The sequence below is a fragment of the Aquarana catesbeiana genome, linkage group LG11 (genome assembly GCF_042186555.1).
Source record: "Aquarana catesbeiana isolate 2022-GZ linkage group LG11, ASM4218655v1, whole genome shotgun sequence".
NCBI lineage: Eukaryota > Metazoa > Chordata > Amphibia > Anura > Ranidae > Aquarana > Aquarana catesbeiana.
The window spans coordinates 88,570,783-88,595,649 of NC_133334.1; the positions used below are offsets into that span (position 1 = coordinate 88,570,783).

The following is a 24,867-nucleotide window of genomic DNA, read 5'->3' on the forward strand; positions in this document are numbered from 1 at the left end:
ACTCAAGAACAAATAGAGATCTTCCCTTATGAATTTCAATAAAGATCTAAGAAACTCTCAAATTGTTTAAATTCCCAACAGGTACCAAAGGCTGAAGTATCAGTTTTGGGAGGTACTGACCCTCTAAAGCAGGGGTCTAAAACTGGTGGCCCTCCAGCTGTTGCGAAACTACAAGTCCCATGAGGCATTGCAAGGCTGACAGTTACAAGCATGACTCCTACAGGCAGAGGCATGATGGGACTTGTAGTTTCGCAACAGTTGGAGGGCCACCAGTTTGAGACCCCTGTTCTAAAGTGACCATTTCACCACAGGGACACTTGTACAGAAGGAACATCCTTAAAAAGAAGAGAAAATATACTGACCTTTTTTCCACCACTTTGCTTTTCCCCAGCCATGGCAAGAGTTAGACCCATAGTGATGAGAGAAGCAGCGGGACAAACCACTGCATGCAGCAGGGGAGCTGGTATTTTCCACAACTGGATGTGTGAAATACCTGCTGTTGCCGAAGGAGAAGCGAAGCTGCAGCATTTCAACACACAGGCTACTGTAAAGGTAAGTATATTGCCTCCTTTTTTTACAGGGTATGTCTTCTGTACAAGTGACTCTGTGGTGACGGAGTCACTTTAGGAATCTGCTTGTTTTAATAGGTAAGCTACAGTAAGATTTACTGACATTGAAAGCAATATACAATGCTAATGTAAGCATATTACATTTTTATTTCTGTGACCCTTTGTATTGAGTGACTTGAACAGTTGATGACTTATACTCACAGGATCTATCTGGCACACCACAATCCACAGAATGTTCATATTTGTGCATTGTGGTGATCTGTATATGTGTGTTGGGGTGTCTGCTCATCACTCATCATACACCACACGTTACCGCAATGCAATACTAGTAATGGGCCCAAAGTGAAATAAAATGACACTTCTGCCAATGTATCACTCTATATCAGGAGTTTCCGAACAATGGGCAGTTTACTGTCCTTCAGACTTTAGGGGGCCGGACTGTGGCCAGTGGTATTAGAAAATGCCCCATTGTTAATGGCAGTAGACAATATCTTATGCTTGGTGCTAAGTGGGAGCAAAAAAAAAAAAAAAACACTCAGGTGCCTGTGGTCAGTAGGCTTAGGAATAGTGCCCTATCATTGCTATTAGTGGAAGGAATAGTGTCCCATCATTGGTGTCAGTGGGAGAAATAGTGCCCTTTCATTGGTGTCAGTGGGAGGAATAGTGCCCCATCATTGGTGTCAGTGGGAAGAATAGTGTCCTTTCATTGGTGTCAGTGGAAGGAATAGTGCCCCATCATTGGTGTCAGTGGGAGGAATAGCGCCCTATCATTAGTGTCAGTGGGAGGAATAGTGCTCCATTGTTGATATTAGTGGAAGGAATAGTGCCCCATCATTGGTGTCAGTGGGAGGAATAGTGCTCCATTGTTGATACGAGTGGAAGGAATAGTGCCCCATCATTGGTGTCAGTGGGAAGAATAGTGCCCTATCATTGGTATTAGTAAAATGAATTATACCCCAACCTTGGTGTCAGTAGGAGGAATAGTGCCCTATCATTGGTGTCAGTGGGAAGAATAGTGCCCTTTCATTGTTGTCAGTGGGAGGAATAGTGCCCCATCATTGGTGTCAGTGGGATGAATAGCGCCCTATCATTGGTGTCAGTGGGAAGAATAGTGCCCTATCATTGGTATTAGTAAAATGAATTATACCCCAACCTTGGTGTCAGTGGGAGGAATAGTGCCCCACCCATCATTGGAGCACAGGTGTGTCAGGAGGAAGCTGTCTCTGGAGCTGCTGCAGGTGATCCGTGTGAGAGGGGAGTGGTGGTGAAATCTCTCCCAGCCCTCCTGGCCCCTTTCTGGGGAAGCCATGGAGGCCAGCAGGGCCTCTCCTGCTGGAAGCTCACAACCATCTCCTGGGCCATCGGATGCCTGCCCCTGTACAAACCATGGCTGGTGATCTCTCTGCCCCTGGTGAGGGTGAAGGCTCAGAGGCAATTCAGGAGCGAGTGGTGGCCGGGATTAAGGTCCTGAATAGAGAAAGAGACAAGCTTTACAAACTGAGAGCGGAGCTGAAGCGATTGAGAAGGCAGCGTGAGGGCTTGCATAGCCAGAAACGTGGGTCCATGGATTCCAGAGATCCAACTGGCCAAGGTCCGGGTGGAACACCAAGAAACCATTGTGGCCATGATGGAAGGCAGAGATGGGCCATTTAAGGAAAAGTTCTGCAATGACCGAAGGTTTGCCAGGATGACAAAAATGGAGGTGGAGGAGGAGACCCCAAATTCAGACCCCCTGCCCCCTCAGGGAGAGGTAAGCAGCCCCATGCCTTCCCAGGACTCAGGAGGCACGCTCAGGGTAATCCAGGCAATGGAATCTCCTATGTGGGAGGATCAGCTGGTGTTTCATGAAGAGGACATTGCTGATAGTGTGCCTGACAAGGTAAAGCCTGTCAAGCCCCATGTGGTGCATAAAACTGTTTTTGTGAACACTGTGACTGATACTGACAATGTGCCCAGTGACAATCAGGCTGCTAGTCCCATGTGTAGCAATGCTGTGCTTGCTGATGCTGCAGTGCAGCAAAAAATGCATTTAAAAAATGACATTCCTGCAGAGGAACTACAAGATTCAGCAGAGCCAATTACCCCCCTTTAGCTGAGTCTAAAGCTGTTTGCCCCACAGCTTCTGAGGACTCTACAGCACAGCTTCAGGAGACAGCTGGTATTACATCAGAAACTGTGACTATTCCTGATGGGAATGTGAATGTTTGTGTGACTGATAAAAATCATCCCAGTACAAGTGTGATGGACAGTCCTACCAACTCCATTCCAGCAGATAATAATAATAATAATAATAATAATAGTAATTGTAATGAACAGACTAATGTGACAGTGTGGGGCCTTGGACCTGATAAACCTACATTTGCTCAGGTGGTACGCTCTGCTCCTGGTAGCTCCGCCCCAAGAGGGTTTTCCCCCTGCGACCTACCACCTTGAGCACCCCGGGATCTGGTCTTGGGTCTCTGGCTTCTGCTGGGGGTCCAAGAAGAAATGTAGTCATTCTTAAATGGGAAGGTGGTGCAATCCCTCCAGCACGGCGTGCAGTGGTGGACATGATTTTGGAGATGGGTTTTGGGGCAAACGATCTGTATGCCCTAATACATGTTGCTGGGAGCCGGGAATATACTATTAGTTTCACCAGGCCAGAGGGTCTGGACCTGTTCTGGGAGTGATATGAGGCTCGATGCAGGTCGAGACCCGAATGGGAAGGTCTGGCCCCAGTTGCGGTTTCACAAAGATCTACAGTAAAAAAAAAATAACAATTATTCTCACTAATGAGAGTGTTCCTGCTCGAGATTTAGAGGTCTGGTTAAAGAATTATGGTGAGGTATTGACTAAGCCCGATAAAATACTTGATGAGCGTAACATCTGGACTGGGGGTTGGTCGGTTACAGTCAGGTTGGCCAGGGATGGGAACGTTGTCCGTCACCTGCCCTCCTCAGCTTTTATAGGGAGGGATAGGATGACTATTTTCTACCCTGGTCAGCCGAAGCTGTGTCACCGCTGTGGAGAAAAGGGGCATTTGAGTTCCTCCTGTTCAGCCTTGATATGTTCAGGGTGTCGGGGTCAGGGTCATATGGCCAAGGACTGCACCGAGATGATCAGGTGCAACCTGTGCCTGCGCCTTGGCCACCCCTATAGCAGATGTCCTGAAGCCTGGCACAATATGGCAAAGGAGGTACTAGATGACTTGTCAAGGCTGGACAGGATGGAGGGTGATGCCCCTGGTGTACCATCCGCCTCTGCGGTGACTGACTCCCCTGGTCCTGCTCAGGATCCCTCTCCAGTTCCTGTGGCCACCCCTCCTGTGTCTGTAAGTATTCCTTCTGTATCTGTCTCTGTGTCCCCCCAGCCTACTGTATCCCCTCCTCTTGTGTCAGAACCTTCCAAGTCTGTGCCCCCCGAGTCAGTTCCCCCCCAGGAGTCTACCCCTCCTAAGTCTGACTCAAAGGGAGCACCCCCCCCCCACCAGGAGTGGTAACATGTACTAAAAAGGTTGCTTCTTCCTCTGTAAAGAAGTCTTGTGGAAAGACTTCACAGAAAAAAGTAAGAGATGAGGGCATCTCTGAAGCTGACCTGCAGTACCTGGAGGAGAGAAGGAAGGTTGGGAAGCGGAAGAAGCAGGTGGTGAGGACAGAACAGGCTCCAGTGCCTGTCTCCAACCGTTATAGGTCCTCTAATTGGGATATTTCTTCATCTGGAGCTTCTTCGGAGCGAAGTTCTGATTCCGAAATGGAGTTTGAGGCGGCCTCAAGAAAGAGAGAGGCATCTGGTGATGAGCAGCAGAGGGGAGCTAAGAAGCAATCCACCCAATAACCCAAATGGCGGTTCCCCCTCTGTTAAAAGTGGTGACAATAAATGTCGCCAGCATTAAGTCAGTAAGAACTCGTTCTATGGCCTTCTTTTTGTTCAGCCAATTAGACGCTGAAATTGTATTTTTGCAAGAGACTAGGCTCACCTCCTTGGCAGATATTCATATGGCCAAGCGAGAGTGGAGGTATGGTCCATCTTACTGGTCTCTTGCGGCCGAGCCTTACGGCGGTGTGGCGGTGTTGTTTAAAACCGGCATGGTAACTGTCCGGCGGGTTATTGAGGTGGAGATTGGGAGATGTATGGTCTTAGACGTCCTTGTGGGAGGGCAGGACCTGCGCCTAATTAATGTTTATGGGCCGCACACAAAGTGGGACAGGAAGTGCCTTTTTACAAGGATCAAACCATTTCTTTTTACATCCCGGCAAGTGGTCTTTGGAGGTGACTTTAATACAGTAACTAGGCCCAAGGACAGGAAGGACTTCAAGGACAGGCTGGGATATGATAGCGTTTTTTTGAATAGTATGGTTAGGGATGCTGGTCTTGTGGATGTGCACATTAAGCACCTCCCGGATGACACCGGGTTCACTTTTCATCGAGGTAATAGTCAGAGTAGAATAGATAGGTTTTTTTTGAAGGAGACCTCTGCTTTCTCGCCCCCAGTGGTGCAGGCAGTAGAGTTCTCTGATCACTGTATGCTATCTGTGGTCCTGAATGCTTCAGACGCCCCTCAGAGGGGTAAGGGCATCTGGAGATTGAATTCGACTCTACTCAAGGAAGAACATGTTAGACAATCCTTTGAGGAATTCTTTCAGGCACAGGTGACCATCCTGGACTTTTGTAGCAGCAAGACTGAGTGGTGGGAGCTGACCAAAAAGAGGATCGCTGGATTCTTCAGGGGCCTAGCCAATAGAAAACAGTTTAATAAACACATGACCTACCAACGTTTACGGAGGAAGCTGGATATTCTTGTGTCGAGAGGAGGAGATCCTGGGGCAATCTCCGAAGTGAAACTCCTTCTCAGGAAGTGTCAATATGACCGGCATGCCTCTCTGGTTCTGGAGAGGGACTATGGGAAGTACCACTTGCCTGACCCTTACCAGAACTGCAAACAAGGTGTAGCAGTTAAAACGGTCGTTGGCCTTAAGGACAGTACAGGTTCCTTGACAAAGTCCAGGTCAGGGATTCTGGAGGTCGTGAGGTCCTTTTATGCTGACCTTCTTGGGAGGAAAGAGCTTGACCGTGACAAGATGCAAAGCTTTTTGGACTCTACTCCAGGTCTAAATGATGAAGATGTCCCATTGATGAATTTGACAGAGGAGATCACAGTTGAAGAGGTGATGAGGGCAATTGAACAGCTTGCCATTAAAAAGTCACCTGGACTGGATGGCTTGACGGCTGAGTTTTACAAAGCTTTTAAGCCTATTCTGGCCCCACATTTGGTAGAGGTTTTTAACAGTTGCCTTGCAGAGGGGGTACTTCCCCCTTCCATGAGGCACTCGGCTGTGATTCTTCTTTCAAAGGGTAAAGATCCTTCGATGATTGAGAATTGGCGCCCCATCAGCCTTCTTAATGTCGATAGAAAGATACTGGCAAAGATATTTTTCTGGCGCCTATCGTCAGTAGCAGAGTCTTTGCTTTCTCGCCATCAGCACTGTTCGGTCCAGGGTAGGAGCACCTTCACAGCGGTTTTAGCTGTCCGGGAGGCCTTGGAGCGATGCAGGGCTGCAGGCTGGGGAAAGTATTTGCTGAGATTGGATCAGGCAAAGGCTTTTGATCGTGTCAACCATGAGTACCTGTGGTTGCTCCTTAGTAAGTACGGTCTGCTGGGTGGTTTTGTCGATTGGTTGAAAGTCTTGTATAAGGGGGCAGAAAGCTTTCCTCTTGTTAATGGTTGGGTTGGGCAGTCCTTTGAGGTTGGCTCTGGAGTGCGTCAAGGTTGTCCCCTGAGTCCCCTGCTCTATGTGTTTGCAATCGACCCTTTCATCAGGAAGCTAGAGAGCGGCATGTTGTGTGGGGTGCCAGTGGGGCTCCCGGGTGAGCCACCTTTGAGAGTTGTTGCCTATGCGGACAATGTGTCGGTGATTGTCAGCGGGGCGGGTGAAGCAGAGGAGGTGGTCTCTCTGACATCACGGTATTCTGAAGCATCAGGCTCCAAGATCAACCAGGAAAAGAGTGAAGTTTTCTGGATGGGAAAGGAAGGTGAGGGGTTTGATCTCCCGGACACCTTTCCAGTGCCCCAGGAAAGAATTAAGATTCTAGGCATTGAATTTGGACCTGGCGATTATGGCCTCAAAAACTGGGAAGGCAGACTGGAAATTGCCAATACTAAGGTGGTCAGCTGGAAGAGATGGAAGTTATCTATGAGGGAAAGGGTTGATCTGATTAAGACTTACCTGATTCCGATCTTCTTGTATGTCAGCTTTGTCTGCATCTTGCCAGTGTCTCTCTATGCTAGGGTCAGTAGTGTGTTCTTCCAGATGTTGTGGGGGAACAGACTGAACCCCATCAAGAGGAATGTCACCTATCTATCCAGGAGGGAGGGTGGCTTAAGTATGGTCAACCCAGTTCTTTTCTTTTCACTGCTTTTTCTCAAGTTTAACATTGGTAATATGCTTGCAGTGGAACCTCCTGGATGGGTAGGCATATTTAGATCTTGGTTTAGGCCTTTTCTGCGACTTTGGGAAGAAGGTGGCCAAGTGAAGAATCTCAGGGGTCATCGTGGTCAGCTACCAGCCTATGTCGCTCCGTGCCTGAAGTTACTACGGCAGTGGCGATTGTCGGCTGAAGATCTCAGATCGGTTCCCCGGGAAGTCCTTATGAGTCGAGTCTTGAGCGAAGTCTTTCATGACCCACTGGCCTTAAGGGATTGCCCAGGCCCAGTTTTGAGGGCAGGGTTAAGACTTATTAATTTGGACAGAGTACCCCCTAAATTCAGGGATCTGGCCTGGTTGTGCTTCCATGGGAGGCTCTATGTTAGGGGCAATTTGAAATTCCGCAGTGGGATGGATCGTAGCTGTCCTCGGGAGGAGTGTGCAGGTGAGGAGGAGACTATGGACCATTTTCTGCTTCATTGCCCTTTTAACATAGAGGTGTACAAACAGGTGGGGCGGGCCCTCGGTGTTCCTTTCCTCTCCAGGCTGGGTTATGCTGAGTGGGTGTATGGAGCATTCAATACTGGTGGGGTTTTTTGTTTGGATACACTTTTTCTAGTTAGCCTAGTAGTCCGTTATTTCACTTGGAACGCACGGTGTCAGGTCTGCATTCGGCGGAAAATCCTTCCTGTTCAGGTGGTGGTGTATGACATTTTGCATGAGGTGGAGAAGATTCGGGTGCTTGAGAGAGACAAGCGGAGTCAGGGGGCTTGGTTGAAGGCGTGGAGGGGTTTCAAGCCTCCCTGACTGCCAGGGGTCTCTTTCCCGGGTGTGGCTGTCTGTCTCTTATCACCCTAGATTATTATTTTTTTGGATTAATTTTTGATAAATGGCTGTGTACATAGGTGATGGGTTGTGCCTCTTAGGCCCTCTCTGCTGCTTTATGTAAATAGTTTTCTAAAAATGTGTTCGTAGCGGATTATGTATATATTGTAAATATTCTGAACATGTATGTGTATTCCTTGGATTTCTGTTGAAGTTTTGTACTATGGTTTTGTTTTTTACTTTTGTATAAAATTGGTTGCTTGATTTTTTTCAATAAAAGATCAATAGTGCCCTATCATTGGTGTCAGTGGGAAGAATAGTGCCCTTTCATTGTTGTCAGTGGGAGGAATAGTGCCCCATCATTGGTGTCAGTGGGAAGAATAGTGCCCTATCATTGGTATTAGTAAAATGAATTATACCCCAACCTTGGTGTCAGCGGAAGAAATGTTGCCCTATCGTTTGGATCAGTGGGAAGAATAGTGCCTAATATCAGTGGGAAGAATAGTGCCCTAAGGCCCAAATAAAGACAAGCAAAGGTCTGCAGTTTGGAGACCACTGATTTATATAATTATTTAGGAAACTTCAAAGATTTATAGAAAGCAATGGGATGCCAGTTTAGGGCAATGGAACTTACATCCACTCTCTCGGACACACTAGCTGTTCTAGAATCTGTCTGTAATAACATATTTCCAGGTCACACCTGACTTTGGCATTTTGCAATAGAGACATTTTTGCTATAGCTGTTCATTGTTAAACATTAGGAGCATTTCTGGGGGGGGATTTTTGGTACAAATCTTCGAATAACCAGAGATGATTTGCAGCTATGATACTGATCTACTGTATATACATTCACATGGTAAGTGCATGAATGGTGTTAATTACACCACACACCACCAACCTCTGAGAATAATTCAGTCATTCTTTGATGGAACACTGACTATTAATTAAGATTTCAGTGATCTCTAGCCAGTGTTTGATGCTAAAGATAATAATTTCACATTACTGACTGTCAATAACCAAACACATACTGTATGTGCTATTTACTAGAGTAAAAAAAAATGTCACACTGTGAAAATTAAACAATCAGTATATTACTATTCTTTAGTTTAGGTTCACATCTATGCGGCTGCATTTAAAGCGTTTTTCAGGCACGTTTTGCAGTGTATTTTGAGTTTTTAAACCCTTGTTTCTTTTGCATTTTTGCATGAAGTTTTCATGCATTTTGCATTTTACGTTTTTTTTTCCTTCTCTTTAAACACACTGTATATAGCTGGTTGCTAAGCAGGGGGCTGGGAAACCGGCTGCCGCGTCCTTAACAACCGATGAGTCATCAGCTGTCAGTGGTTTCCCCGCTGACAGCTGAATGTTAAAAAAAAAAGTTGCTGGCAAAAAAAAAAAAAATTGCAAAACAAACGGCGTGGGGTCCCCCCCTAGGCCCATACCAGGCCCTTAGGGTCTAGCATGGATTTAAAGGAGACCCCCCCCCCCCACCCCATGTCAATTTTTTTTTTTTTTAAATGGTGTGGGGGTCCCCCACAAAATACATACCAAACCCTTATCCAAGCATGCAGGTCAGGAAAGGGAGGGGACGAGCGAGCACCCCACTCCCCCCCGAACCATACCAGGGCGCATGCATCGCATACTAGCACATTATGTAAAACTTACCTAAAAACAAAACCAAGCCAGTGCTGCGCCGTCACCGCTGAGACGACTTCCATCTTCCCCGGTCACTTCCACGCATGCTCTCACCATCAAGAATCCAGGAAGCTCAGTGACCCCATCAATAAGATACAGCAGTAGTGTCTCCACAAGAATACATGCCTTGGCCTTTACTCCACACAAGAATTTTCCAATAACCATGTATATCAGGCACAATAAGGGAGAAGCCACATAGTGTAATATTGCAAAGAAAGTTCTTTTAATAAAAAGTAAATGCGCTTACATGTATAAGGAAAATACATGCGGTATATGGAAGCACAGTGGTGGGACCATCTGGCATGCTTGTGTGTGATGACGTCACATTTCTGCTCATTCCGACGCGTTTCTCCATAAAAGGAGTCCTTTGGGATTGCAGGCTTTAGCGGCCGTTCTTCTGTATATTTTTTAATCATGTGCACTGATGTGTAATGTTTCAAACATGTGTATTGGTTTGTAAATCGGTCTTCACTTAAAGGGACAGTGCACTTTTTATTTACAGTATTTTATTGTCCAGTATTCAGGATTAAGTTGCAGCAGTCCTATAGCCACAAATCACTTAGCGCAGGGTTTTATTATATAAAGCAACTTTCAGCCACTGACAGTTTGCAGATAACAGCAGCGTTGTCAGCCTTCTGTGACAGCCCTTACAGTTGTCAGTGCCTATCTGATAGACCTGGTAGGCGGCCAATTGGTCAGCTCAAAGAAGCGCACAAAGCAAACTAGGAAAGCTGCCGCTAAGTGGATGGAAGTGTCCTACTCTGCAAGAGGAAGTGCTCTTACTGGCAGGATCTCCAGGTAAGAAATTTTATATTAGATTCACAAAAAATATTTTTGTAAGAAAACTCTATACAGTGAAGCATTACACCAAATATACTGAAAAATAGATGATGGGTTTACGTAGTGAATGGAATAACTAAAAGATTACTGGGGGTATTATCAGCTGTTTATATTTAGCAATTTCTCATGGAGTTGAGAAGAACAGTTACAAAAGCCAAGCATTTCCTCCAAGACACTGTAATTTTACTCTATAGTTACTAGAGTGCTGGAGAGACTACAAATTAGTACTTCAGCTGTGATGGTGTCAGCAAGAATAGGAGAAGCTTCAAGACAAAGGGTTCATTTATCACTCGGGTGTACAGTAAATTTGTGCCACTTGACTCAAGTCTCTATGAGCAATACATTTGCCCATCTGCTCAGATGATACTGCTCATTCATTGTGACATGAAACCCTTTTGTATGTAGATCTCTAAGCTCAAATTTTCTGGAAAAAGCTTTTAAAACAACTATGTCACAAAAATCTAATTTTAAATAGCACAGTAGAACACAGTAGTGACACCAGGGCCAGCAGGAGGAACCACTGAGCATAGGAAGGGACACAGGAAAGCAACACTCCTAAAATTGTCAGTTTCAGAAGAAACTTCAGACAGTGATTTTGTGTTACTGGAGTGATGATTAGTGATGTGGGACGTGGGAAAAATAAGTATTTACTCTATTTTTTACAGGTACATGTACTATGGTCCATGTGGACAGTGTCATTTAAAGGCCACATGCACATGCCAGCTTTTTAATGCATCGGGGAGGCACAATTGCAGCATCTAGTCTGTTGCCTGAAGCCTGTCAGTCTATAACAGCCAGTCAGCTGATTAAAAAAAAAATTGCAGATTCCCCCATCCACTTATTCAAGGTGCATGAAGGAATCCTCCCCATCATGTCATTGTATTCTGACAGTGGCACTTCTCCACTGCCAGAATACACTGGTCAGCACTGCAGTGGATTGGCAGCATGTGCTGATTGAACACAAATTTCCCAACATTCTCATGAGGGACCAGTTGATCACTAGGTCGACCATAGGTAGATCAAAATTTTGCTGGTTCCTGCTGAACCAGATGAGTTTTGCTCTATCCATGGCCAGTTTTACCCTCTTATGTACTGTATATAAGAGGGTAAAACTGGCCATAGATGGATCGAAATTTAGACGGTTTAGCAGGTTAATTTGCAAGGATTTCCCCCACTTCCTGTTTTGGCTATGGGACAGGAAGTGAAGCTCAATCTCCCCAATGAGATATAGATGGCAATAACAACAAAAAATCGAACAGGTTATAACCTTTCCTTATTCTATCCAAATGAACGAAAAAGTTTTGCTTATAGTGCTACTTTACCACAGGTTTTGTAAGCAATGCCATAACCTGTGGACAGTTGTCTTTGACAGTGCAAACAACAGCAAGTAATTATGGAAACCCCAGATACCCAATTCTGGTCTTTTAAGACCAAAATGATTACTTAGTAGGTGAAATGGTTTTCAAAAGCTTGGATGCTCTTGTGGTATGATGCTGTGATTAACCACTGTGGTCAACCCCAGGAATGCTTATGTATTTGCTGCTGCTCATGTGCAGTGACCACCAACCATAAGGACAGTAAGACTAAGCATATATACAGGAGTGACATATGTATCTGTACTTGCATGTTAAAGTACTTAGGTATTTTAAATTTTATATATAGTCAAACCTATTTTTTTTAGTTTTGTGGCAAAAAAACAATGGTGAAAGGGGCTTTTTAATGATATAACATTTAGCTTTACACTACTTTTCCATGGATTATTAGTTACTCACTCCAACCATGACAGCACGCAAGTAAGCATGCACTGTTTTTTGTGCTGTGGCAATGCAAGACAAAGGCACATCGTACAACAGGCAATGAAGCGCAGGGGACGCAGGTTCCTGACACACCTGGAAGTGTCTATTGCTAAAGAAACTGATGTAGGCCACAGTGCTCTAACAGGGGAGTTGTAGGAGACATGTCCACTGGAGAGGTGAATATAATACCTCTTCTATTGCAGAGTACCAGTTTGATTATTTTAGAGACTTGACATGATCTCATCTATGATGACAGGTTCTGGACCATTAAAGAGGTTGTATACCTTCCTTTATGATTTGTAGCTAACTGTATAGGTAAGCCTAGAATAAGGCTTACCTATAGGTACTGTAAATATCTCCTAAACGTGCGCCGTTTAGGAGATATTTACTGTATACTGCATCGATGATGTCATCGGCGCATGTGCTCTGAGCCTCTAAAGGAACAGCCTCTCATGCCGCTTCTTCAGGAGCATGTGCCGTGACCGGGTGCTGAGTCTGTGGCCCCAGAAGAATAGTCTGGATAATCTTCCAACAGAGATGGGCGAAGATGGATGCGGCCTACAGCAGGGACGACGCAGGCTTCATTTGCAGGTAAGTGTCACATAACGTGCTAGTATGCGATGCATACTAGCACATTATGCCTTTACTTTTCAGGGAAGAAAAAAAAGGTGAAAAAAAAAGAGTTTACTTCCTCTTTAAGGGATGTGATGCCTGGGGCCAATAAGAGGGGCTCCCAATTATGTAACTATGTGGCCACACAGTGATGACATCATCAGAAGCCCATCCTACCTGACTGTAAGCTATTGGTGACAGCTTGATCACAGTTGTGGGGCCACAGTTGTGGGGTTGTGTGAACACACTCCCAAAACAACACAGCAACTCGTACACTATATTGTCAAAAGTATTGTGGCGCCTGCCTTTGCACCCACATAAACTTTAATGGCATCCCAGTCTTAGTCTGTAGGGTTCAATATTGGTTTGGCCCAACCTTTGCAGCTATAACAGCTTCAACTCTTCTGCAGCTATAACAGCTTCAAGCAAGGTCCATAAAGGCACAGTGGTGTAGTGGTTAGCACTCTCGCCTAGCAGTAAAAAGAGTTGCTGGTTTGAATCCCAACCACAACACTACCTGCCTGGAGTTTGCATGTTCTCCCTGTGCCTGCGTGGGTTTCCTCCGGGTACTCTAGTTTCCTCCCACACTCCAAAGACAGGCTGGTAGGTTAATTGACTTCTATCTAAATTGGCCCTAGTATATGAATGTGAGTTAGGGACCTTAGATTGTAAGCTCCTCCAGGGTAGGGACCTATGTGAATGTACAATGTATATGTAAAGTGCTGCGTAAATTGACAACGCTATCTAAGTACCTTAAATAATAATAAAGACACATATGAGCAAGTTTGGGATGGAGGAACTTGACTGGCCTGCACAGAGTACTGACCTCAACAGAACACCTTTAGGGAGAGTTAGAGCAGAGACTGCAAGCCAGGCCTTCTCATCCAACATCAATGCCTGACCTCACAAATGCGCTTCTGGAAGGATGGTCAAACATTCCCATAGACACCCTCCTAAACCTTGTGGACAGCCTTCCCAGAAGAGTTGACACTTGGACATTAAGATCTACCCATCATGCTACTGCACATATTTGTTATGCTTTTAATATAGTTAATGTAGAGGGGGGCTTAGGGCTCCTTATTGTCATGTGTTTTGCTGGCTTTATCTATCCTTGCACAATATGGATAAGTTAAATCCTATGTTATATAAAGAACTGTCCACAGCAACAGCTTGCACTGCTTCAGAAAAAAAAAATCCTACAAGTGTGAAAATATTCATACTGCGACATTCATTGCTATTAATGTAAATCTGTATCATTCACAAGCAGATGACAGACAATCTCAACACACTGAGTCTAATGACCAGCCCACTCTCCATGTTAGAAGACAGATGCTGGAAGAAATCCAGATATGATATATCCAGATATAGCCAGATCTAACTATTAATTATTAGCGTCATTCTTGATTAAAATGTTCATTATGGTTTATGTACATTCTGCCCATGTAGTTGTACAGAGTGTCACACGCATCCTCTATATGCAAGGTTAAACTCATTTCGGAAATGGAAAAGGGGTGACAGGACATTTTGCAGATTTTGGCTTTGTGGGAGCTCACTGCTGGCTGCCATAATATAACATTTGTAACTTTCTAATTTTTTTTAGGTTGAAGCTTCATTTCTAGACGTGTATGATGATATATTTGAACAAGTTCTTAGGAGGTCTTCTGAAGACGCAAAGAAGCAGCTTGTACAAACCCATGATATAGTAAATATCTTCACAGGATTATAAATTATACCTTCTATTTACTGTTAGAGGGGGCACCAGGGACTCATATGGGAGAAGAAAAACATTATTCTCGTCACTTCCTTCTTTGCAAGAAGGTCTCTTTCTTCTTTCTACTGCTTCTATCTACTGCCAGTAGAGGCAAATAATTATGTTATGTTCTCAGTTTCAGTGCTGTGGAAAGACTGGGGGACATCTGAACATACCGGATAGCCACAATTTTTGCAAGAACAGAGAAGAACACGTACGTTCAATCTTTTAAAAGAATATAATTAAAGGCACCTATCCTTATAATAATACATCCTGCGAAGCTGCTCTCTTTAAAGTGAAAAATGTCAATTTCAATAAGTGTAAATAAGAAAAAGAATAGGGCGCTAACACAACCAAATTAACACAAGATTGTAAAAAAAAAAAAAGAATGCTAAAAAATGAATGTTCATAAACATGTGCAGTAGTCCCCACATCATGTGGAACACATTTTCTGTGTTATGATGGATAATCTTCCAATAGTGAAACACCATACACCACCACCACAATGGGAAGTGCACACTCACCATGGACTAACAGTAATGTCCTGTACACACGGTCGGACATTGATCGGACATTCCGACAACAAAATCCATGGATTTTTTCCGACGGATGTTGGCTCAAACTTGTCTTGTATACACGCGGTCGCAGATAGTTGTCGGAAAATGCGATCGGTCTGAACGCGGTGATGTAAAACACGTACGTCGGGACTTTAAACAGGGCAGTAGCCAATAGCTTTCTTTTCTTAATTTATTCTGAGCATGCGTGGCACCTTGTGCGTCGGATTTGTGTACACACGATCGGAATTTAACCGATCAGATTTTGTTATCTGAAAATTTTATAGCCTGCTCTCAAACTTTGTGTGTCGAAAATTCCGACGGAAAAAGTCAGATGGAGCCCACACAGGATTGGAATTTCCGACAACACAATCCGATCGCACTTTTTCCGTCGGAAAATCCGACCATGTGTACAGGGCATAAGTGTGCACTTCTCACTGTGGTGGTGGTGTATGGTGTTGCACTACAGTATTGGAAAATTATTCATCAGAAAACAGAAGATTTTTTCCACATGGTGTGGGGACTACTGCACATGTTTATGGACATTCATTTTTTAAATTTTTTTCTGCAATTTAGTGTTAATTTGGTTGTGTAAGCACCTTATTCTTTTTCTTTTTTACACATTCAATTTTTTTATTGAGTACAGCTCCTGACGTGGTGGTGGTGGCTTAGAAATAGCGATGTCATTCACATCCTAGTAAAAAAAAAGTCTTTAAACTTTCAGCTAGATAATGGGACATTTCTAATTTGTGTATTATCTAGCTAAGATTTATATCATTTAAACACAGAATGACCGAGAGGTCAACTTACAAAAATGATCGAAGGGGTTTACAAAAGACTAGAATCCTTCATTTGAACTGGAACACTGTTTAAAGAGAGGGTAACGAAATGCCAGTACTAGGATTATTTCTTAGAAAAGTCTTTATTGTTACATTAATCTCTAATTATATTGAGCCTAATGTCTGCAAAACCTATTTGTTGGGGAAGGTTTAGTGCCTTCCACTTCTGTCTGAGTCCCCACTGGGAAAGGTGACTTCACTTCTTCTCCAATGACAGTATGTCACAGAGGCAGCAAGTGATGCAAAATCTATCCAATTGGCACAGAAAGAGCAGCACTGCTTTTTTTAATTGACATTATTTAGGACCAGTCAGGTTTTTTTGCTTCAGGCTGGGTTCACACTTATGCATATTGGGTGTGGGTTTTTCCCGCATCCGATTCGCATGACAAGAGATTGTGACCGGCTCTCAATGGAGACGGTTCACACATCTCCGGGGCGCCCGCGGAGCACATTTCATGGGGGTGTATCTTTGGCTCCGTTTCAGGTCTGAATTCAGGCAAAACTTCGGGCCTGATTCATCCCTGAAACAGAGAACAGGGACGCACCAGGCCCCTGCTGTGAAACGTATTAGGTGTGAACCCAGCCTTAAGGTTACCTGTACACTAGCGGTTTTCATAAGCTCAAAAAGACCTAGGAAAAAAAACGCTGGATGGAAAATGCTGATAATAGTGATATAGTCCAGAAATATTAAGACAGAATAAATGTGGATAAAGCACCTGGACCAGATGGCATCCAACCACGTATCCTAAAAGAATAGAGCTTTGTCATTTCAAAGTCATTGTTTCTAATTTTTAGGGACTCTAATGACTGGAATATTCCCACTGGATTAGCGTAAGGCCAACGTGGTGCCTATATTTAAAAAGGGACCAAAGTCTTTACTGGGTAACTATAGACCTGTTAGTTTAACTTCTATAGTTAGGAAGATACTGGAGAGTTCAATAAAAGACCACATAGACGAGTTCTTGCTGAAAAAAAAAATATTTTAAGCAACAGACAGCATGGATTAATGAAAGACAAAATGGTCTAAGGTTATCAGAGGTGTACCTCAAGATTCAGTGTTGGGACCCTTACTTTTTATTATATTTATAAATGATATAGGGTCTGGGATTAAAAGTACCATTTCAGTCTTTGAAAATGACACCAAGCTATGCAGTGGAATAACATCCTTACAAGATGTCTCCAACTTACAAGCCGACCTCCACGCACTGTTTAATTGGGCAACTACGTGGCAAATGAGGTTTAATGTAAAGTTATGCACTTGGGAGCTAAGAATATGCATGTATCATACATGCTAGGAGGAGTACAATTGGGGGAATCCGTAGTGGAGAAGGATCTGGGGGTTTTGGTAGATCATAAGCTCAATAACATGCAATGCCAGGCTGTGGTTTCCAAAGCAAGCAAAGTCCTTTCTTGTATTAAGAGAAGTATGGACTGCAGAGAGAGAGATATCATTTTGCCCCTGTACAAATCATTAGTAAGACCTCACCTGGAATATGCAGTTCAGTTTTGGGCACACGTTCACAAAAAAGGATATTGGGGGGAACTGGAGAAAGTGCAGAGAAGGGCAACCAAACTGATAAGAGGCATGGAGGAGCTCAGCTATGAGGAAAGATTGGAGGAACTGAATTTATTTTCTCTTGAGAAGAGAAAATTAACCACTTCCTGCCCAGGCCAATTTTCAGCTTTCAGCACTGTCGCATTTTGAATGTCATTGAACACTGTACCCAAGCAAAATTTTTATATTTTTTTCCCGCACAAATAGAGCTTTCCTTTGGTAGTATTTGATCACCACTGGGTTTTTTATTTTTTTGCACTACAAATAAAGTTTTTCTTTGTTTCTGTAATAAAACTTTGTACATAAGTACATTTTCTCCCTCACTGATGGGCAATGATGAGGCGGCACTGATGGGCATTGATGAGGTGGCACTGATGGACACTGATGATGAAGCACTTATATGCAGCACTGATGGGCACTGATAGGCGGCATTGATAAGCAGCACTGATAGGTGCCAATGATGGGCACAGATAGGCAGCACTGGTGGGCACTGATAGGTGGCACTGGTGGGCACTGATAGGTGGCACTGGTGGGCACTCATAGGCAGCACTGATGGGCATTGATGGGTGGCACTAATAGATGGCATGATAGGCAGCACTGATTAGGAGGCACTGACAGGCAATCACTGATGAGCACAGATTGGCATTTCAATGGGCACTGGTTGGCATCCGTGGTGGGCTCTAGTGGGCATCCCTGGTGGGGATGCTTTAAAAAAAATACTGGATTATTTCCTAAATGTACATAATAGAACTGGATCCTAACATGTATAGGTAAAGTTGATCCAGGGAATATCCGATTGCCTCTCGGGGATCAGGAAGGAATTATTCCCCCTGCTGAAGCAAATTGGATCATGCTTTGCTGGGGTTTTTTGCCTTCCTCTGGATATAATATTGTGTATATGGGATTGTATGATATTTTTTTCCCCTTTTTATAGGTTGAACTAGATGGACTTGTGTATTTTTTCAATCTGACTAATTATGGAACTAGCAGCATTTTAGTAGCTTTTAGAAGCATTTAGGAGTATTAGCATTTTATGAGTGTTTTGCAGTAGAATAAAACTCTTTTTGTTCCAGTGACACCTGGTCTCCTAATGTTTTGTCCTAGTGCTAAGGAGGCTTCCCCAGTAGGCAGTGGTGGCTGGTCCTATATTTTTTGTGGGGGGGCTGGCAGGTGGATTGTTTGCCACCCCCCGCAAAAATATAGCCCCAGCCCCGATCGGTCAGATTTAGCCTCAGGCTCTAATCATGTACTTCTAAAAAAAAAAAAAACCCCAGTGGAATCCATGTGTCCAGCACCCTGTATGTAGATTAGGGGCCAGGCGCATGGATTAGGGGGGCGGCACTTCTGCGCCCCGTATGCCAATAGGATCCCAGACATGAGAAGAGACTAAAAAGGGATTTCAGCCGCACAATAATTTCTCTCCAATAATTAAAGAAAGGTCTGGGCTGGTGTTTGACTTTAAAATGGCCTTGTGCACTATACAATGAACATCGTAATAAGTATTAAAACGATCCAAATTTATAAATCCTTACATCAGCCAAATTTCTTTACAACACTGTCACATATTGGATGGACAAATCCATCATAAAAAAGCAAGAAAATTGCAGGAATTAAAGCACAGCTACATGTCTTATGCCCCGTACACACGGTCGGACTTTGTTCGGACATTCCGACAACAAAATCCTAGGATTTTTTTCCTACGGATGTTGGCTCAAACTTGTCTTGCATACACACGGTCACACAAAGTTGTCGGAAAATCCAATCGTTTTAAACGCGGTGACGTAAAACATGTACGTCGGGACTATAAACGGGGCAGTGGCCAATAGCTTTCATCTCTTTATTTATTCTGAGCATGCGTGGCACTTTGTCCGTCGGATTTGTGTACACATGATCGGAATTTCCGACAACGGATTTTGTTGTCGGAAAATTTTATCTCCTGCTCTCCAACTTTGTGTGTCAGAAAATCCGATGGAAAATGTCCGATGGAGCCCACACACGGTCGGAATTTCCGACAATACGCTCCGATCGGACATTTTCCATCGGAAAATCCGACCGTGTGTACGGGGCATTAGTGTACAGAAACAACAGGTGCAATTCAATAAAAATTATTTGCTGCTACATTTTAGAGCTGCATTTGTAATTAGTTTAGGAATTTATATCTGTCACAATTCAGTTAAGTTATTTAGTAATTTTCTATTATTTAAAAAGAGAAGTATGGGTTCTGAAATAAACAATCATTCAAACTCACTTAGGTGGATGCTGCATCGATCCGACACTGCATCTGTCCCCCGCCAGCTTCAATACCAAGAATCGAGGGATCACATGGCTGCTAATCACTCAGTTCTCAGTCTTAAGTGAAAAGACAAAGATGACTGTCAGTCACCTGCTCTCATCATTCTTGTGCTGGACTGTGGAGGGGGCAGGAGTGGCTGTCTCAGGCTCTCAGTGGCACGCTAATAAGCTGAGCAAGCTGCCGGTCAAGAATCTGGGTGGATCCCGAAATTAGAGTCAGGATCTCTCCAGAGTCTGGACCAGTGAGTGAGTGACATCAGTCAACAGCAGACTTTAGCCCACTGTCGGCTGAATTTGGGTCACAAGAGTTCAGAATGAAGTGTACTCCTGTGACCTACAGAAGTAGGGCCAAAAGCAAAATAAAAAATACCCCGGCAATAAAAAATAACTAGGAAAAGGGGAAAATGGTGTTCAATATTTATGAATATAAGTGACTGAAGTGCTGAACTCAGGGGCAGGGGTAGCTGTCATAGCATTTGACAGACGTCCGGAGGCAGGGCAGGACAGTGAACCTATGCCCTCCAGCCACAGCTAAATGCTGGATCCTCATGATCATTACTAAATGCACAGTGTGCATGGGGGCTTAAAAACTGGTTGTGTTCTGATACAGACAGCAGAGCTCCACTGTAATCTGCAGAGCCAGGCTGTAAATTTGACAGCTTGGCCCTGCTAAGGGCTGATACAGTTGGCTGGCACAACAGCAGGAGAGGCTTTACCTGTAGCTGTGCACTACTACAACCTACCACCTAAGGTGGGCATCTCTCCTGCCTCTGCATCAGCCCGGCCCTGGGAAGGTATTGTCCAGGAGAGGTGGAATACAAAAAAAAAGGTTAGAGGCATGAAGTCAATTTCCAAGCAAAATTAGGTATGGAATAGGAAGTGTCTTCCAGTAAATACTCCATACCATGTTATAGTAAAGGGATTTTAATGTAGATGGTAAATGAAAATCAGTGTAGTTTGGTTTTATAAAATGTATGTTATATTCACAACTAAGTGGCATAAATGTCTATTAAACTCCTCCTCTCTCTTCCTTACAGGACTGTGTATCGATAATATCTAAAGCTTTGCACATACATTTACACTGGGTTAGAATGTTGCTGCTCCTGTCTCTAGGATTCACGGTAGGTAATGCACCATGCTTTGTACCTACAATTGAGACACACCAAAATACATTGCACTGCAATTTTAAACCAATGTTAACTTTAATCTTATGTAACAGTTAATTGATAAATAAGAAATAATGGAAGTAACAGAATATTTTTACTTTCTTTACACGGCTATCTCCAGTGATGAACCAAAGGTTGATTTAACTTGGATCATCTGCAGATCATTCCTGCATTACAAAAGTTGGTATACGGGGGAGGGGTCCCAAAAAGTGGGGTAGAGAGACTGGATGTGCTACACATGCCCTGTGGCATGTCCAAAGTCTGCAACTAGTTAAAGAAGAATTCCAGTTATTATTACTTTATACAAAGTTACATTGGCCCAATTTGGACCAATGAATCTATGCATATACCATACCTGGCCAATCCCCTGGATGCTGAAAATCACTGAAGTAGACAACACTACTCCAGTGATTTCCACTTGGTTCTGGGTTCTGTGCTGAACAGCTGCCCTACTGCATTCTGAACACAGGAGGTCAATTGCTCTGAACCAGCACCATTCTGGATTAGCAGTGTCTACTTCAGTGATTTCCAGCTTCCAGGGGGACTGGCCAGATATAGTATACTGTATGCATCCATGTTAGGCTAATGTAACTATGTATACAATATCCATACCTGGAATTCTTCTTTAATTGTTCAATCACAAGCTGGAGGTAAATAGATGACCAAGTTGTATTCCATAAATGCAGTTGAGAAAAGTCAGTTCCCAAAGTTGTCTCAGCAACCAATCACATTCTCAGTTTCTCTTTCTAACATAAAAAAAGAATAAAGCAGTCTCTAAATGAGTATTTTTTTTCATTCAACCTGCGGGTTGAATGAAAAAAAAAAAATCTCTCAATTTCTTCATCCACACAAGTGAGATGGGTGGGGAAATCCTCCCCACTGAGCTATTGTATTGTTATTTTAACAGCGAGAACACATCCCACCATGAGAATACACTGATCAGTGTTGCAGGCCATAGCCGCATAGCCGCGCTGATCGAAAAAAAAAAAAAACTAGCGGGAGGTTGCACAGATATCAATTGTTAGAATGACTTCTATACAACCTGCCTATACAAGGATGAAAATTCATCTGGTCCCTGTTGAACCAGATGAATTTCAATCCATGCATGGCTTGCTTAAGAGGAGAATCTGATTGGTTGAGGATTGCTGTCGTCACGGATCATTCTTTGATCTCCTTAAAGTGGAGTTCCACCCACTTTTACAACTCTTCAGCATCCCTCACTAAACTGTGCACTGTAAACGAATTGGATATTTTTAAATTTTTTTTCTCAGCACCTACTGCATATCTGCTGTATTCATTTTTCACGTCCTCCTCCCTGGCCGTGGCCCATTGCATCATTTCCTGTTTGCAATGCCTTCTGGGAAGGGGCGGAAAACTTCCTCTGACACTGCCGTTGCTATGGAAACCTGACCTGAAACCTATTACACTGCTTGTGCTGCACTGAGCATGTGCGAGATCTGCAAGGATGAGACCCAGGAAGAAATACAGTCTGGCTTCAGATGCCCACACTTAAGATGGCCACGGCCTGCTGCAAGTTTAAAAAAAAAACAAACTACTGCTATAAAACTAACAAAACAGACCTTAGTTTACATACTAACTTTACTAGAATACATTAAGCTTGTGTATTATAGGGGTATTTTTATTCAAAAAGTATAATTTCGTCCGGAACACCACTTTAAGGACCTTTGACATAAGGTGCCCCATGAGATAAGTTTCCTAGCAGGAATGCTCTAGATCAGTGGTCTCCACACTGCGGCCCAGGGGCCAGATGCAGCCATTTTCTTGCCTTTAATCAGAGCTTGAGGCAGTGTTCCTACCACTGATATGAGACACTATTCCTCCCCCTGACACCAACAACAGGGCGTAATTCCTATCAATGACACCAAAAATGGCGCACTATTCCCCCCCAATACCAAAGATGGGGTACTGTTTACTCCCACTGACGCCAGGACAAATTCTACCCTCACTAGCCACAGTCCGACCCCTAAAGTCTGAAGGACAGTAAATTGGCCCTTTTTTTAAGAACGTTTGGAGACAGCAGCTCTAGGTTAACACTGTTATTTTACTTTGTTGATTGTGGTTATGAGTTTCGTCATCTCTTTGTTAAAATAACATTTGATATTCTCTGTAGCTCATCTATTATACATCTGATTCCCAAATAGGAGATGGTTTCTGCAAGGAAATCTTCAAATCTTCTTTGTTTAAAAAAGTAAATGAAGAAATGACAAAATAAACAAAGCTTGAGGGAAAGTGTTCTTGTGGAACAAAATCCAGGCCAAAATCTGAAAGACTTCAACTAGCTGTTCAGTACCGAGGATGTGGAATTAAACATCTGTTACACTGTACAGCCTTCACAGGGAAAGTCAGAGATTCTCTTTTGGGGCTTGGTTACATCATATGCAGTCAAGCGCGTTTTTAAACTTAGTGGGGGATTTATTAAAACTGGAGCGTGCAGAATCTGATGCAGCTCTGCATAGAAACCAATCAGCTTCCAGGTTTTATTGTCAAAGCTTAATTGAACAAGCTGAAGTTAAAAGCTGATTGGCTACCATGCACAGCTGAATTACAAAAAAAAAAAAAGGAAAAAAACATGCCAGCAAAAGACAAATTCGAATGGATAGTTATACAAATATGTACAGCGCTAATGTGAAAAAGTCTCTGTATGGCTACAAGACAATATAAGTGACAATGAAACCAATATATAAAAAAGCCCTTATTTCTATAAAGTGACATGAATGAACATTTCACAATGTCAATGATTGAACATTAACCATATAACAAATGTGACAAAAGTGAATTTGTCCATATCAAAATGATAATAATCAATAATGACAGAAAAAACAGTCCAGAGTGAAAAATAAGTTGATCCAGACAAGGAGGTTTAGTCCTTATGGCATAAGTAAATCTTAGGAATCTCGTGAATATAGAAGACAGCCACCCACCAACTTTGAAAAGGTTTACCGGAACCTATGGACTCAGTAAGGCATATGCCAAATAAGTCACCAAGGCTTGTGGTGTATAAACACCAATGAGATGGAACCTCTACGCCTCTAGCTTCTGGCTAGAATGGGGGATGATCCCTCTGTCCCTCAGATGGCTTGGAGTGATAGTAACCCGATAATCTGGTAGTCTCAAACAAGGGGTGGACCAAGTCGTCCCCGTATATTCCCACGGTTTAACCAAAAATGAAACAAATGCTCCACAAATGCTCCATCCAAACCATAGGCATAAAAATGAATTTATTAAAAAGAAGTAGGAACACTCACATTTAGCTTTAAAAGCGCTTGTAGAAGTATTCAAATAGCAATAGGTATAACGCAATGGAATCAGCTAGACTTGTCCCGACACGTTTTGTCTACAAAGACATTATCTGGGGGGATGACCTGCACAGCTGCACCAGATTTTGCACTCTCCAGTTTTAGTAAATCAACCCCAGTATGCGCTTTCACATGCGTTTAACCACTTCAGCCCCAGAAGGATTTACCCCCTCCCTGACCAGAGCATTTTTTGCGATACGGCACTGTACCCAAACAAAATTGGCGTCCTTATTTTCCCACAAATCGAGCTTTCTTTTGGTGGTATTTGATGACCTCTGCGGTTTTTATTTTTTGCGCTATAAACAAAAAAAAGCGACAATTTTGCAAAAAAAAGCAATATTTTTTTTACATTTTGCTATAATAAATATCCCCAAAAAATGTATAAAAAACAAATTTCTTTCTCAGTTTAGGCCGATATGTATCCTTCTACATATTTTTGGTAAAAAAAAAATGGCAATAAGCGTATATTGATTGGCTTGCGCAAAAGTTATAGCGTCTACAAAACAGGAGATAGATTTATGGCATTTTTATTATTCATTTTTTTTTTTTATTAGTAATGGCGGCAATCTGCAATTTTTATCATGACTGCGACATTATGGCGAACACATCAGACACTTTTGACACTATTTTGGGACCATTGTCATTTATACAGCGAT

The 24,867-nt window shown here is 43.3% G+C and overlaps 1 protein-coding gene across 1 annotated transcript in view; it reads left to right on the forward strand.

The window, feature by feature from the left end:
- TSPAN32 (tetraspanin 32) overlaps positions 1-24,867 on the forward strand; it is a 79,928-nt gene that overhangs the window by 44,564 nt on the left and 10,497 nt on the right. The window contains exons 5-7 of the mRNA XM_073604709.1: positions 14,339-14,440; positions 14,625-14,702; positions 20,766-20,849. Coding sequence (XP_073460810.1) covers positions 14,339-14,440; positions 14,625-14,702; positions 20,766-20,849 — 264 coding nt within the window. The remainder of the gene's footprint in view (positions 1-14,338; positions 14,441-14,624; positions 14,703-20,765; positions 20,850-24,867) is intronic.